Source organism: Fusarium subglutinans (assembly GCF_013396075.1).
Source record: "Fusarium subglutinans strain NRRL 66333 chromosome Unknown NRRL66333_c0000043, whole genome shotgun sequence".
NCBI lineage: Eukaryota > Fungi > Ascomycota > Sordariomycetes > Hypocreales > Nectriaceae > Fusarium > Fusarium subglutinans.
The window spans coordinates 285,004-299,540 of NW_023502106.1; the positions used below are offsets into that span (position 1 = coordinate 285,004).

The window sequence follows — 14,537 nt, forward strand, 5'->3', positions numbered from 1 at the left end:
TAAGTAAAGGTATCCTAACTTATACTAAGTTACCTAAGTCTTTATATTTATTAGGATTGAGGCTCTAAGTTTTCTTTTTCCCCTTGCTAGGGTAGCCAGGGTCACTTTTAAGTAGATAACATCAAAAGGAATATGACTCCTCTGTGCGATAGGGAGGCAGCGATACATTTGCATTAAATCAAACCTTCTTTATCAAGTATAAGATCTGGATATGAGTGCGGGTCCATATTTAGGATTCAAACTTTGGTTCGTGACCAATCACTATATCAAGGATTCAAATCCAGGTATGTAGGGTAGTGGGCTTATCTCTAGATCGAGCATCGCACCTATGGCCTATTGAGAAACAACAATCACCGGAGTTCATTAAAAAGATGGATCTAAATATACTAGGAGCCTCTTCTATGTGTGATAGTCCCGGGAAGTTCTCAGAGATACTACCGTGTTTTTAATGACTCACCCTTCGCTACTCTGGGGGTCCGAATTAACAAGCTTCCAAAATTCAACACCTTGTTCCCATAAACTGTCTTCCCAAACATCTGTTTCACCATCACTTCTCCATCTCCTCATATCTTGGGATCTAGCAGTTCCCCAACTGACTTCATCGCCCCTAACGAAAGCAGCAAAACCTTCATTCCAATCCTTCAACCACTCTTTCTCTCTGATGCTCAGGCCATTTGTGTACCCGCACCCCCATAACCAGACAGGGATGTCAGTGAGATGTGTAACTCCCCACTCAGCTGGAATCTTCTCTGCTACGCAGTCAAGTCTTCTCTCAAATCGATAGCGGAAAACATCTCTGCCGGCTTCAAGACCACCTGCGAACAAGGCGTTATGGAAGCCGCGCTGGAGATGGTGGACTTGGATATTGGCGTAGGTGCGCCCGAAGAAGTCCTCCCAATTGTTGTACCCAGCTGGCAAGTTCTTCGAGGAGCCACAGTAATGGTCCATGATCTTTTGGGTTACTTCTGGGGAGAAATCTGCTAAGAGTCTTTCATACACGGCGGAATAAGACTCTTGAGGAGTGCGCCAGCGACGATACATGATGTGCTCACTCTCGCACTCACCGTTGATCAGTCTTATTCCGCGGTTCTTCATTCTTTTGGCGAATTCCCCATCGTTGATCTTATCCATCAGGTCAACAGGATAGAAAGTATCATCTGCTAAGACGCGAAATTCTGATATTCTCATTCCTATTTGGGCTTGGACGAGTCTATGATGGGGAACGGCTCGGAGACTGGTCAATTTCTCCTCATCTGAAAGAGCCAGATTGATGCCAAGCCTCGTAAGTAGCTCGTCATATTGCAGTTGTTGATCCTGCAAACTTTTGGGCCCAACGCCTGTGCTGTTGGAGAACATTGCCACTCTTCTTATGATTCCCTCTTCCTCAGGAACGCGGAATAGCTCATGAGCCAGTTGCTGAAAAGTCGAGTATGCGCCAGCGGAGTAACCTGCAACTGTGATATTTTCTGGATCACCGCCAAATATGGATATGTTCTCGTGCGTCCATTCTAATGCCAATCTCTGATCCCATAGACCGTAGTTTCCGGTAGCCTCTCCATTAGAGCTCGCTTCGGCGGCCAATTCCCTGCTCGCAAGGAATCCAAACACATTGAGCCTATACGATGGCAGGACCATGATTGCCCGGAATGCAGATTCGCTCAGAAGCGACACCAAGTCTTCTGGCTTTGTGTTGCTCGTACCGACCTGAAGAAAACCCCCATGGATATAGAAACATACGGGCCATCCATGTTTGGGAGGAGGACCAGCAGGTACCCAGATGTTTAGTTGGAGGCAATCTTCGCTGGTGACTGACGGGTCGGGCGTGTTGCTGCTGGGAGGTTGGGGGCAAACCTTGGTGCCATCTGCGAACCTGCCTGGCTCTGTTGCTGTGCCGTATCGGTAACCCTTGGGGAGCCGCCGGGGGACACGGAAGCGCCACTGCCCAGTCGGGGGCAAAGCATATGGGAGACCGCCAAAGTAGTGCACGGCTGGAGAGCCATGGGATGTGATGGTTAGGCCTTGGATATGTCCCAACGACCCTGCATCCAAGATGTAGCTCTCTCGGATGTAGTTGCCAACCATGGTGATCAAAATGCAAGGCAATGGCACAAGGATAAAATTGCAAGCACGATTACGGACTGTAACTTCAGCTATCTAATTATTGTTGGGGCTTCACTTTTCCTTTGAACAACAAATTGACCAGTTAATACCCTCGCTTTGTTCGTAACCGGATCAGATGCCGGGTCTCTCGGAACTACTTTTGGAGGCCGATCTTGCATTTCCGATCTCCCGCGTTAGCTAATTCCACGTCGGAGGAATCACAAGCTGGCATTTTACGAAGCGACCCGCTCGGTCCCCGCCGATTCCCCGATAGAGCTCCTCAACATTTGGGCAGAGCCTCTTAGCCTCGAGTTGACAGAATTCAAAAGACTTCGCAGAGTCTCTCCCGCAGCATGTCAACAAGATATCCTCATCTTATCTAATCTGTCCAAAATGACCATCAGTCTCCATCGTTCGGCCTTCTTCGAGGCTATCCTCAAGCATGAAAGATCCTCGGTCGCGGTAGTGGAGAACGAATCTGGTGCAAGCTTCTCCTACAGTTCATTGCTTAACAGCGTTGCGCGTGCCAAAGAGCAGTTGCTCACTGAGACGGGGAAATGCGACACTAGTATTTCTGGCGAGAGAATTGCTTTTTTGGTGGAAAGTGGCTATGAATATGTTGGTATGTTCTATACTCTTGACCACGCCACCACGTATCATATATCAAGCACTAATATTACTATAGTCACATTGTTGGCCATCCTCGCCTGCAACGCCATTGCTGTGCCATTGGCCCCCTCTTTCCCTGCGCCTGAACTAAGATACATCATCAACAACAGCGAGGCCCTTGCTCTCATCTCTTCTGCCAAGTATGTTTCCAAGGCCGAGGAGGTACTGGCGGAAGGCTTGGACAGCACCCCCTTATTCTACCAACGCGATGGAACGCGAAACATCTCGACGGTTGAGGAAGAAGTCAAGTTGCTTGACTTCTCGGATGAGCCTCGCGGTGGCATGATGCTCTTCACCTCGGGAACTACTGCACGACCCAAAGGTGTCGTTCTGTCTCAGACAAACCTCACAGCTCAAGCAAAGTGTCTTCTGGAAGCATGGAAGTATGCGCCCAGCGATAGACTCTTACATGTCTTGCCACTTCATCACATTCATGGCACCGTCAACGCTCTTCTCACACCGCTGCTGGCAGGTAGTAGCATTGAGTTCATGTATCCGTTCAACGTGAACTTTGTCTGGACGAGGCTTGCTGCACCATTTCTAGCAGCTGAAAAAGTCAACGGCCACGCTGGAGAGACCACTGGTGCTCAGAAAGATGAGACAAAAGTGCCCATCACTTTCTTCACCGCTGTCCCCACGATCTGGTCGCGAATGCTGAAAGCCCACGAATCTCTATCACACGACATGCAAGAGGCCGGTAAAACAGCTGTGTCACCAAAGAACCTCCGGCTCAACATCTCCGGCTCAGCAGCTCTCCCGAAGCCAATCCGCGATGGTTGGATGCAGCTCACGGGCGGAAACGTACTTCTCGAGCGCTATGGAATGACCGAAGTCGGGATGGCGCTTTCTTGTGGTCTTGAGAATGCCGATCGCGTTGATGGTTCTGTGGGCTGGCCACTGCCATCCGTTGAGGCGCGCCTCATGGAAACTGACGACGAGACCGGAGTTCAAAGAATCATTGAGCACGGCGCTGAGATCGACGCTCACTCTGGAAAGGAGCGCATCGGAGAGATTCAGCTTCGTGGGCCCACTGTGTTCACTGGATATTGGCGCAACCCCGAGGCCACTGCCAAGGAGTTTACTACCGATGGATGGTTCAAAACTGGCGATATTGCCATTCGACGAAAGGTTCCAGAATCTGGTCTTGGAAAATCAGGTTCCTGGGCAAAAGGACCAGCATACTTCATCCAAGGCCGCCGCAGTGCAGATATTATCAAGACGGGCGGCGAGAAGGTTTCAGCCCTCGAGGTCGAGCGCGAGATCCTCGCCCTTCCTGAAGTTGACGAGTGCGCCGTCGTTGGTCTACCCTCCGAGGCATGGGGACAGAAAGTCGCAGCTGTGATTGTCCTCAGCAGCAAGGATGGTGGATCGATCACCCTGCAGAGTTTGAGGAGTGCGTTGAAGGCAAGGATCACAGCGTATAAGATCCCGCAAGACATGGTGATTGTTGAGGTCTTGCCACGGAATGCTATGGGGAAGATTAACAAGAAGGAATTAGTTAAGAGTGTTTTTGGAGATGCTGAGAAGATCAGGAGAAGAAGTATTGATCTTCAAACAAAGCGGCCTGTTCTAAATGGGAAACGTGGTTGAGTTGTACTGAAGGGGAACATGTTTGAATCAAATTAGTAATATTCAGCCTTTTTTTTAACATGCATGTTCAGCCATGTCAAGGGCCATTACCTGAGTTGACCTGAGTGTAGGCAAGCCATGGAGGGTATGGGGACGTTCTATGGCAGACTATGTAGAGCCCATCGGCTTAGAAAACAGATGAACGGCTACATGTTCTCATGATAGAAGCTCGTAGAAGAGCTCACTCCAAGATAGCAGATGCATATGATATGTAATTTAAATAGCAGATATCCTATTCTCTATAGTAACCTGTAAATCTGCTGAGCCGCCCCGAGCACCTTCTCTTCTTCGAACCTCCGCCCAACAATCTGCAAGCCTACATGACGCCCCTCCATCGCCACAGGATCATATAATTGCTGGTTCCAAGCATCGATCTTATTCCGCGGAACATGCTCCCAGAAGCCCCCATCATTTTCGTTCCTGGACGCCTTTCCCGCTGGGAACGTCAAGGCCGTGTAGTCGAGCAAGTTGAAAATCTTGGTATAGCCTGTCCAGCGACAAGACCCGTGAGGTACTGCTGTATGAGGCATGGTGGGAACCAGCAATATATCGACAGAGCGGCCAGAAGGTGACTTCTTAGCTTCCCACATATCGTGGTAGGCCTCTTGGATAGCAATCTTACGCTTGTTGAGTTGCCAATACTCAAAGACGGAGATTGGTGTGCCACGGTTGACGAAGGCTTCGATCTGTGGAATGAATGGCTCACCGCCTGCTGAGACAGCTCTTCTGACATCTTCACCTCCGTCGGCGGAATAGTAACCATCCTGTCCGGAGTCAGTCACAGTTGCTCGGTGCAGAATAACTTGACTTACCATGATATCTATAATGCTGGAATTCAAGCTCGAATCCCATTGTACAACATCGTGACCAGCAGCTTCCAACTTTGTGATCAGGTCTCTGAATACCCGCTCGATAGGTGGGTGAACCTTGACAATGCCGTCATCTAGCATGGCCCCAATGACAAGCGGTCTCGTGGCCATGGTCTGGAAGATACTGTCTCTCCATGGGACCGGCGGTAGCTGGGGGTCTATCGCTCAAGGCTCAGCCTCAATAGCTAGCTTAGTTACGAGTTTGAGACAACTCAGAGATCTCGCCATGGGCCCTACAGCTGATGGGATGTGCTGTTACCCGTCAAGTGTCACTTCAACGCCACGATAGGACATCCGGCCACTCTGAGGTTTGTCAGAATGTGTGTTGGGGGTGAGATGATTCAAGCCTACTTACACTCGGCTTCAGACCCCAAAGACCATTCATGTGGCACGGAATTCGTATAGAGCCACCAATGTCTTTGCCCCAACCAATAATGGAAGCACCCATTGATAACATAGCCGCCTCTCCACCGGAGGAGCCTCCAGGAGTGAGCTTTGGATCATCTGGATGAGTCGTCAGCCCCCAGAGAGGGTTGTCAGTCTCACACCACTAGCAGCCACGTCAGAAGGGAGGTTCTATACAGTCGCACATCACGTACCATAATGCTCTGGGGAAGATTAGTTTTCGCAATTATGACAGCCCCAAGTTTCTTTAACGTTTCTATAAGTGGTGCATCGTTCTCGGCTGGTGCAAATGCCTTTGCAACGTAGCCCAACGTCGAGTCCAAACCCCTGATATTAAACTGATCCTTTACTGTGACTGGCACGCCGTGGAGTGGGCCTATAAGTTGACCGTGCTCTTGTCGAAACCCGTCAAGCTTTCTGGCTTGCTGAAGAGCATCATCAAAGCATATTTCCGTCAGGCAATTGGTCTGTAGATGTTAGACAGAGTCTTGGCAGAGTCCTTGCAATCGGGTTACCTGTTTTTGCGCTTCGCAGGCTCTAAAATAACAGTTAGCATTGACAAGTTTGGAACAGTGATGTCGACTTCCCTTCTGATGAAAGCATAGATGACTTGAACAGCGGAGACTTTTCCCTCTCTGAGGAGGCCTGTCAAACCCTCAACATCAACTGTTTCGAGGGAGATGCTATCAAATTGAAAGTTTATGTCTACTTTCAAGTGTTTGTCAATTTGCGCGTCTCGAATCGCCCGTTTCTTTGTAACGATTTCTGTCCAGGGTTTGTGCACCTTGATTGTATACTTGCTTGTAGCCATCCTGAAGCGATCGCAATTGTTCCTCTTAGTTCTGGAAATGCCAATGTGTTTACATGTCGGCCCTTTTACTTACCACGTCTCGGTGGCCCAGTCTGTAGATGCAGGCGAAGGTCTTGGTGTGACCCGCGGAGATAGCGGAATAGGACCAGCTCGGCCGAAACGTACCAATATGCCTTGTCTAGACCTTGGCAGTGCACGATATGCTTATTTGCACTGTCTCACAGAACCAAGTCACGCATAGATAGGACGCGACGTCCGGGGAGAGACACGAAGATGCCTTTGTTCACACTCCTCACCCCAACTCTGGCCACGTCTCTATCTTTAACAGCTGATTCTATACAAAAGCACCGAGAGCCGATGCCGATCTTACCCCGCGCTCAATTGCCCTACGAGACCTCTCTCTTGCTTGGTTAGGGACTCAGGACGCAGATGACGATACTCATATACTAGTTCGCTGAACCACTGGAAAGTTGTTGTTGTTCAAGACAAGAAGACATCACAACGCCACACAAATACAGTCGTTTAACTCACGATTCGATCAAAGTTAAAATACAATGGCAAAGCCTTCTCGCAATGAACTACATGTCGCCATCGTTGGTAAGTCTCCAGAGAATATCCCATACCACCTGTTAGATAGGCTAACTCGACAGGTGCCGGCATCGGTGGCCTCGCTTTGGCCATGGCCCTGCACAAGAAGGGCATCTCCTTCACGTTATATGAAGATGCAAAGGAATATCCGGCAGTAGGGTAAGTTATCAGCAGCACGTTTCATTGTATTATCGCTAACAATACGCCGACGCCGGTATTGGATTCGCCCCGAATGGCATGCGCACGATGGATCTTATTGAACCTGGTTTCTGACCTCTCTACGAAGCTATTTGCGTAGGAAACAAGGGTGAGGACGCACAAGATATCTTCTTTGAGGGTATGCCGCTTGAAGAGGGTCTTGGTAAGTCATAGAATCTCTTGTGAAGCTGAACCTTTTGCGCTGACTGAATCAGGTCGCGATAAACCATGGTATGGTCATTCCGGATGGGGCCACCCGAATTACATCCGCAAGTCTGTGAGTACATCTGGAGGGACGACAAGCAACTTGGTTCTAACAACATATCTCAGGCGCATCGCAAGACCCTCCTCGACATCATGACCAGCTTCATTCCCATCGAGAACGTCAAGTTGAATAAGCGTCTCACCAAGATCGAAGACCGGCCCAACGGTGTCACGCTATCGTTCTAAAATGGGACAACAGCTGAGTGCTCGGTGCTTGCTGGTGCAGATGGCATCAAGAGTGCGGTGAGGGCGCATGTCCTTGAGAAATACCCCAGCCAGATCACGTCCGTGTATGCGGGTGCTTACTGCTATCGCGCTGTCATTCCAATATCAGAAGCGTATGAGATTCTTGGTGATCTTACCGACGTTGCCAACTTCTACTTCGGATCCAAGCGCAGCGCTATTACCTATCGCATTACAGGTGGTGAAGTGAGCTTATTATCCCTTGACTTGGTGTGACATCGCTAATCATTGCTTGCTCCAGGAGTTCAACTATCTCCTTTGCGTAGCCGATTCCCTGGACGGCTGGAAGGTCAAGGGCGCTGTTACGGAGACCATCTCTCACGAAGCCATGATGGCCGACTTTAAGGGCCCAGGCGTTGATGATCGCTTCCGACAACCCCTCGCCAAAGCCAAGCCCATCAAATAGGGTTTCTTCCATCATTTCCGCACAGCATCATACTACCGTGGTCGGGTAACTCTAGTCGGTGACAGTGCCCACGCCTCGCTACCTTTCCAAGCCGCGGGAGCAGCCCAAGGCCTAGAAGATGCCCTAGTCCTATCGAACGTTCTCGCCGAGACTGCTAAGTTTCCTCAGCGTGGTGGAGAGCTCGCGCCCTTTATCCAAGCAGGACTTTCTGCTTACGACTCCGTCAGGCGTCCTTGTGCGCAGAAGCGGCTAGAACAAGCCGCCGAGGTTGGCCGTATGATCTTCTTTCAACATCAAGAGGCTGGTGATGATATGGATAAGATTCTACCCAAGCTTCAGCAGGGAAGGTTCAACTAGTTGTGGTTCCATGACATGAATGATGATGCACAGGAGGCTGTAAAGAGGATGCAGAAGCAAATTAGTGTAGGCGGACCTTCTGTTGCTAGGATATGATGTCTGAAGTTTTAGTGAGGAATAATACTTGCTGGAACCAGACAATTGAGCCTTTTATGCTTTAGATCAATCAATAAAACATGCCGTTCAATCGCAATTCTCTTCAGATGCAAATATAAAACATAAACTGGCCTAACATAAAAGTTTCAACACCTTGGGAGACCTAAGACTATTCTGGTGTACTGCCAAGGGAGATGCCTGCTCCAAAGTGAGCAGCTGTACGGATAGTTATGTCTTGTATACGTGTACGTCAAAGCGACTTGGTCAGTGTACTTCTATTGACAGTCTCAGCAAGCAGCTCTGACAGTTTATGTCATGGACAGGATACATATCACCAAAGTCTTGACGGGTAATAGAGTAAGAATAGACTTTTTATTTCATCTTGCTATGCTAGAGGCTCCTCTCATTCATCTGAAAACAGTCTGAATTCATGATGGCAGAACGGCACTGGCGGACTGTTCCACTTCGGCGAGTACTCCTCCTTATCGTACTGTACGACCGGCCCAAGAACGCGTAGGTCAGACCCAAAGACGGAGTCTGGGAAGTGAATATAGTACTTTTCATCCTTGATGAGCTCGCTGTTCGTCCCCCAAGCATCCAAGATGGAATAGTAAAGGGGTGCCACGTGAACATCACTCGACCAAGTTGGGAACTGGTACCTGTCACTGATCTTCTGGACCACCTCCCTTCGATACAGGCGAACCTCGGGATCGAGAGTCGCCATATTATAAGCTGTAAGCGAGGCATGGCCATGGTATGATCCACCAAACTTGGCTCGATCTCGGATGCCACACATGATGGTCAGGGCAGTTAGGATACCTGTAGACATGTCTGAGATGGGCAGACTGGGTAGGACACCTTGGCCTTTTGGACAGCCGAACGATTGGCCCATGACATACGAGCTCCCCGCCGCGGCATCTGCGACCTGCTGCCACCCGGGTCGCTCAGCATAGTAACCATCAGGTCCATAACAGTTCTCATCTACATAGATGACTCCCTTGCCTCGCTTGTTTGCCAGTTCAAGGGCAGCCTCCAGACCGAAACCTCTTCGGGCTAGTGATCCCAGGCGGTAGCCCTGCAAGATGACATCGGCTTGCTCAAAGAGTTGCATCAACCTCTTGTGGTCGGCTGGGTCTTCGAGATCTAGGTCGATGGTTATCTTGCCAGCCATAAGGGCAGAGGGTTGAGCTGGCGTGTAATCCTTGAGCTTGGACGAGTTGACACGTATGACCTCGGCGCCCAGAGATGCGAGGGCGGCACCAGCAGCTGCACCAGCTATGATACGAGTCAACTCGACGACTTTAATACCAGCAAGTGGTCTTTTGTCGTCGAGGACTGGAAACGAAACAGGCGGGAGGGGGATACAATGAACTTGTTGTTTGTAATTGACCAGAGGATGTCGCGAGAGAGACCTGCCCATCTCCGTTCGACGCCATTCTTCAGGGGAGTAGACAATTGACCCCGAGAGACCCTTCTCCACCACGAGCTGCTCGATTTCCCGGGCGCGGTACGTACGAACTCGCTCCTGAATCAGCTCATACGCAGCATCGTTGCTACGAATCTCGCTGTCGAGATCTTTGCTGATACCAAGAAGGGCCAGCATCTTCCACGAATCAAGCGAACCATGAAGCTGGAACCACACGCCGCTATCAGCAGTCTCATAGATAGCTGTCGCACGGTACACAAGAGGCGAGTTGGAAGCACGGTCCTTGTCCCACTGCGGCACAGTCGGCAATTTGATCACCTCTGGGCCTGTGACGCCATCGATACTGACAAGTGCTGCGGTGGCGGGGTAGAGACCTGCATGGTTGACGTCGATGTCTATTTGGTTGCTGGTGGTGATCCCGCGAAGGTGAAGGATCTCGAGACCGACTATACCGACCATTGCATGCAGGACTGCTGTGACGGCTTGAGACTTGATTGGTCCTGGGATACAGGGCAGATCATCGCCATGGAAGTTGACCCCGCTGAGGAGAGCCTCATCTTTGGTGAAACCGGGTGTTCTTGCAGCAAAGATGCGTAGTATCCGCTCGCATTCTGCTGGGAGCGGACTGAATTCGGCGTCGACAGTGGTTCCTGCACCGTAGGTCTCGTTAGAAGTCTTGGTAGTCATTGTGGTGAATTGAAGTGGATAGTCTAGGGTAGTGAATCTCTAGCGGATCATGAGTCAGGCTCAGCTTATGCTTCGAAGTAGTACGGCGGCCAGTCACGTTTATCGCTGCGGCTTATTGTCAACAGACTAGCTGCACTTCAAGTAATCGATAACACGACGGTGAATTCCGGTATACACGGGTACTCAAGCTCCAAAATGCTGTTTATCGCCTTTGTCGGCCGTGGTCGGTCCGTAAATTTGGATTCCGGCATGGCCTCCGCGGATTTCCCCCGGCCTAGATACCGACACGAATTGGAGTTAAGGATATTGTGGAAAGCGATTTCAAGTGGCGAGTAAAGAGGAAAAGTAACTGATAGGTATTCTATTCACATCAGTTATCGACCTAACTCTAATGATCTTGTTCCCTTTGTGAGAAATCACCCAATACCTTATCAATTCTTGGGTACTCGAAATGGCACAAGAGATACGTACCGTAGCGATTATTGGCTGTGGAGTGATTGGCATGGGATGGGCAGTTCTGTTCCTGTCAAGAGGCTTGAAGGTTATCATTTCTGATCCAGTTGAAGGGGCTGAAAATGCCCTCAAGGCATATTTCGAGCAGTCCCGGACATATCTGGAAGGGTTTGGGGATTATGATAAGCTTGTCTCCAACTATGAGTTTGTTAGCGACATTGTACCACGGTTACCTGAGGCCGATTTCATTCAGGAGGTAAAAATATCCTTTCCAATATACCTCTGACCATGAAGCTAACTGTCCTCTTACAGAATGGGCCTGAGAGGCTGGAGTTCAAAAGGGGCCTTATTGCAACATTAGACAAGCATGCTCGGCCGGGTGTTGTAATAGCATCGTCCTCATCAGGTCTGCCGTCGTCGGAGTTTATACAGCAGTGCACGCATGATTCCACCCGTGTACTCATAGGACATCCTTTCAACCCACCTCACCTGATTCCCCTAGTTGAAGTAGTACCTCATCCCGGCACAAGCAGCGAGTCTGTCAGTACCACACTGAAGTTCTACAAATCTGTTGGGAAGAGGCCGATCCTTCTTCATCACGAAGTCCCTGGTTTTGTATCAAACCGCCTTCAAGCCGCAATCAATAATGAAGCTTATAGTCTCATCAGCAGGGGCATTGTGTCTGCGGAAGATCTGGATGCAGCTGTCACATCTGGGCCTGGACTTCGCTGGGCTCTGACGGGTCCGATCGCTACGAACGCTCTTGGCGGCGGAGGCGGACCGGAAGGGTTTTCGCAGCGGATGGAGAGACTTGGACCGGCGATTCGTAGTTGGGAGGATGATATTCTGAAACATAGATTTGACTGGAGTGAGCAGAGGATGTTGGCTCTCCAAGAGAGTGTGGATAAGAGTTTGGGGGATGTTAATTGGGATAAGATGGTGGAAGAACGAGACTTGGTACTACTTCAACTCTTGGCCGCAAAGGAGAAGATGGGGTCTATGTCAACACCGGAAGATCGCTGATGACACCAGTCCGTAAAGAATTCACCAATAGATCGTTGAATCCCTCCGTTCTGCGCTATAACTCTCTATCAGTCTGTATATGGGTTAGATTGTCCGTAAAAGTATCATGATTCAGCCAGGCTACACGCAGAAACATTGCAGCTAGGAATCTATAAAAGCGCCAGTTAATAAATAATAAAGTTAACCTCCTGGAGCGCCAATCGGTAAACACCATCGCCTAACCTACGCCACTACAAAGAATAACCATGCAACTGTACACCGGGAAATGTGGTGTTGAAGCACAGATTAGATATGCCAGACAAGGTGCAGCAAGTAATTATTAATCTGATCGCGGAGTTTTCACTCCAATCTCTCTGGTCAACAAGTTAGATCTATTGGGAGTGAGACCGAGGCCATCACGGGGTCGGCGCTAAGATAGAGCGGAGATATTCGCATGAGCCGGACCTTGACCCTAAGCGACAAAAATATCGGGGTAATTCTAGCCTAAACTCAGAGGACCCTTTATTAAATTTATCTTAATACCCTAGGTCTGACGGTTTTTTTGCGCCCCGAGGCCCTAGAAACAAGACATAAAATATTTTCCTCGGGGTCGGTGTTAACACGTATCGGTGATATCGGCATATTCTCTATGCAGACCTTGCAGTGACTCATGCGACTCGTCTTGATCTTCATCTCCTACTATAAATTGCACCTACATCTTTACCAAACAAGATATCTTCAATTGACTTTCGAATATGACAACTGGCAGACCCGCAATGGACGCAGACACGGAACAAGCGAAGATTGAAGACACGAACCCCGAGCAACCCAAGCCTGATAACGGCTTCCCAGATGGAGGGTTGAAAGCCTGGACCGTGGTTATCGGTGCTTTCTGCGGGTTATTTGTCAGTTTTGGCTGGACTAATTGTACGTGCATATTCCCCCCTTATCTTGCTGTGCCTCTAAATCACTGACACCCAGGTTAGGTGTCGGCGTCTTCCAGGCCTACTATGAAGCGAACCAGTTACAAGACTTGTCACCCAGCACAGTCTCATGGATACCGGCCTTGTCAATGTTTATGATGTTTATTACTGCACCTTTCATAGGTCGAGGTTTTGACATCTTTGGTCCGCGCTACCTTCTCCTCACTGGGACACTGCTCCATGTTTTTGGGTTGATGATGGCATCCATATCGTCCCAGTACTACCAGTTCATCTTATCCCAGGCGATCTGTAGTCCTCTGGGCGCAGCCATGATTCTGTATCCGTCATTCAGCTGTGTCACAACCTGGTTTCGACAAAAGCGTGCTCTGGCCCTTGGGATCACTGCCAGCGGCTCAAGCCTCGGCGGTACGATTCTTCCGATCGTGGTGAATCGTTTGATACCGCGTATTGGCTTTGGTTGGACTATGAGAGTGTGCTCTTTCCTCTTGTTTGCTCTCCTTGTCGTGACGAATTTAACCGTCCGATCACGAATTGCGCCTCAGCCAAAGGAGAAGGGCATCATCGCCTATCTCCGGCCGTTCACATCGCTCTCGTTTGTACTTACCTCGTTGGCGGGATTCTTCTACTCTATGGGAATGTTTATACCCATTACTTTCATGGTAACCTATGGCGAGCATGTCGGCCTGTCAAATAATATGGCTGGGTACCTTGTGTCAATCTTCAATGCATCCAGGTAAGCCTTATCCGGAAACGGCTTCAAATATCTAGCGATATGATACTGACAGCAACAGTGGAATCGGGCGCATTCTGCCGGGATATATAGCAGATAAGATTGGCAACTTCAATGTCTCAATAGCAGCCGCGACTCTTTCGACAATATTTATGCTGGCATTGTGGCTACCAGGGCGTAGCCATGAGTCAGCTATCGCTTTTGCCGCCCTTTTTGGATTTAGCTCAGGCACATACACCGCCATCAGCCCTGCCTTGATAGCACACATTTCGGACCTCGAAGAGATTGGGACCCGTTCTGGGACCATGTACGCGTTTATGTCTGTGGCTGCCCTCACTGGCAGCCCGATTGGGGGGGCTTTGATCTCTAGCGCTGATGGGAGCTATTGGAAGCTACAAGTTTTTGCTGGCTGCATGATTGCTTCTGGAACGGCCTTCTACATCACTGCGAGGCTGTACCTTACTAAGGGTAGGCTGTGGGAAAAAGTATGATACTTATTCTGCGAGAGTACGGTGTTCAAAGATGAGACATTGGGACAGAGATTAGAAAATTATCGGCGCCGTCCAGTGTCACAATCAGGTGGTTAATTCAACTGCACACAAGCACATCAGAGTTTGATTTTTATGTTCCATATTATAAACATATGTGCAAAGACTAGAG

The 14,537-nt window shown here is 49.5% G+C and overlaps 7 protein-coding genes across 7 annotated transcripts; 4 read left to right on the forward strand and 3 right to left on the reverse strand.

Annotated features, from left to right (window-relative positions):
- Positions 1-453: 453 nt before the first annotated feature.
- Positions 454-2,082, reverse strand: FSUBG_4824 (triacylglycerol lipase V precursor; the record flags this gene model as incomplete). The annotated part of the gene is made up of 1 exon (XM_036682854.1): positions 454-2,082. One exon carries the CDS (start codon positions 2,080-2,082, stop codon positions 454-456), a length of 1,629 nt encoding a protein of 542 aa, XP_036539746.1.
- Positions 2,083-2,493: 411 nt separating this feature from the next.
- On the forward strand, positions 2,494-4,359 carry FSUBG_4825 (malonyl synthetase; the record flags this gene model as incomplete). The annotated part of the gene is made up of 2 exons (XM_036682855.1): positions 2,494-2,722; positions 2,786-4,359. 2 exons carry the CDS (start codon positions 2,494-2,496, stop codon positions 4,357-4,359), a joined length of 1,803 nt encoding a protein of 600 aa, XP_036539747.1.
- A 278-nt stretch (positions 4,360-4,637) lies between these two features.
- On the reverse strand, positions 4,638-6,483 carry FSUBG_4826 (general amidase; the record flags this gene model as incomplete). Its single annotated transcript, XM_036682856.1, has 6 exons — positions 4,638-5,162; positions 5,211-5,425; positions 5,477-5,519; positions 5,623-5,817; positions 5,867-6,139; positions 6,244-6,483. 6 exons carry the CDS (start codon positions 6,481-6,483, stop codon positions 4,638-4,640), a joined length of 1,491 nt encoding a protein of 496 aa, XP_036539748.1.
- Positions 6,484-7,056: 573 nt separating this feature from the next.
- Positions 7,057-8,539, forward strand: FSUBG_4827 (salicylate hydroxylase; the record flags this gene model as incomplete). Its single annotated transcript, XM_036682857.1, has 8 exons — positions 7,057-7,080; positions 7,121-7,225; positions 7,378-7,432; positions 7,485-7,546; positions 7,600-7,669; positions 7,733-7,962; positions 8,018-8,131; positions 8,183-8,539. 8 exons carry the CDS (start codon positions 7,057-7,059, stop codon positions 8,537-8,539), a joined length of 1,017 nt encoding a protein of 338 aa, XP_036539749.1.
- A 499-nt stretch (positions 8,540-9,038) lies between these two features.
- Positions 9,039-10,748, reverse strand: FSUBG_4828 (transferase family III; the record flags this gene model as incomplete). The annotated part of the gene is made up of 1 exon (XM_036682858.1): positions 9,039-10,748. The coding sequence occupies one exon, from the start codon at positions 10,746-10,748 to the stop codon at positions 9,039-9,041; it is 1,710 nt and encodes a 569-aa protein (XP_036539750.1).
- A 451-nt stretch (positions 10,749-11,199) lies between these two features.
- FSUBG_4829 (3-hydroxyacyl dehydrogenase) lies at positions 11,200-12,224 on the forward strand (the record flags this gene model as incomplete). The annotated part of the gene is made up of 2 exons (XM_036682859.1): positions 11,200-11,457; positions 11,514-12,224. 2 exons carry the CDS (start codon positions 11,200-11,202, stop codon positions 12,222-12,224), a joined length of 969 nt encoding a protein of 322 aa, XP_036539751.1.
- A 755-nt stretch (positions 12,225-12,979) lies between these two features.
- FSUBG_4830 (major facilitator superfamily transporter) lies at positions 12,980-14,368 on the forward strand (the record flags this gene model as incomplete). Its single annotated transcript, XM_036682861.1, has 3 exons — positions 12,980-13,130; positions 13,190-13,880; positions 13,939-14,368. 3 exons carry the CDS (start codon positions 12,980-12,982, stop codon positions 14,366-14,368), a joined length of 1,272 nt encoding a protein of 423 aa, XP_036539752.1.
- Between the last annotated feature and the right edge of the window lie 169 nt (positions 14,369-14,537).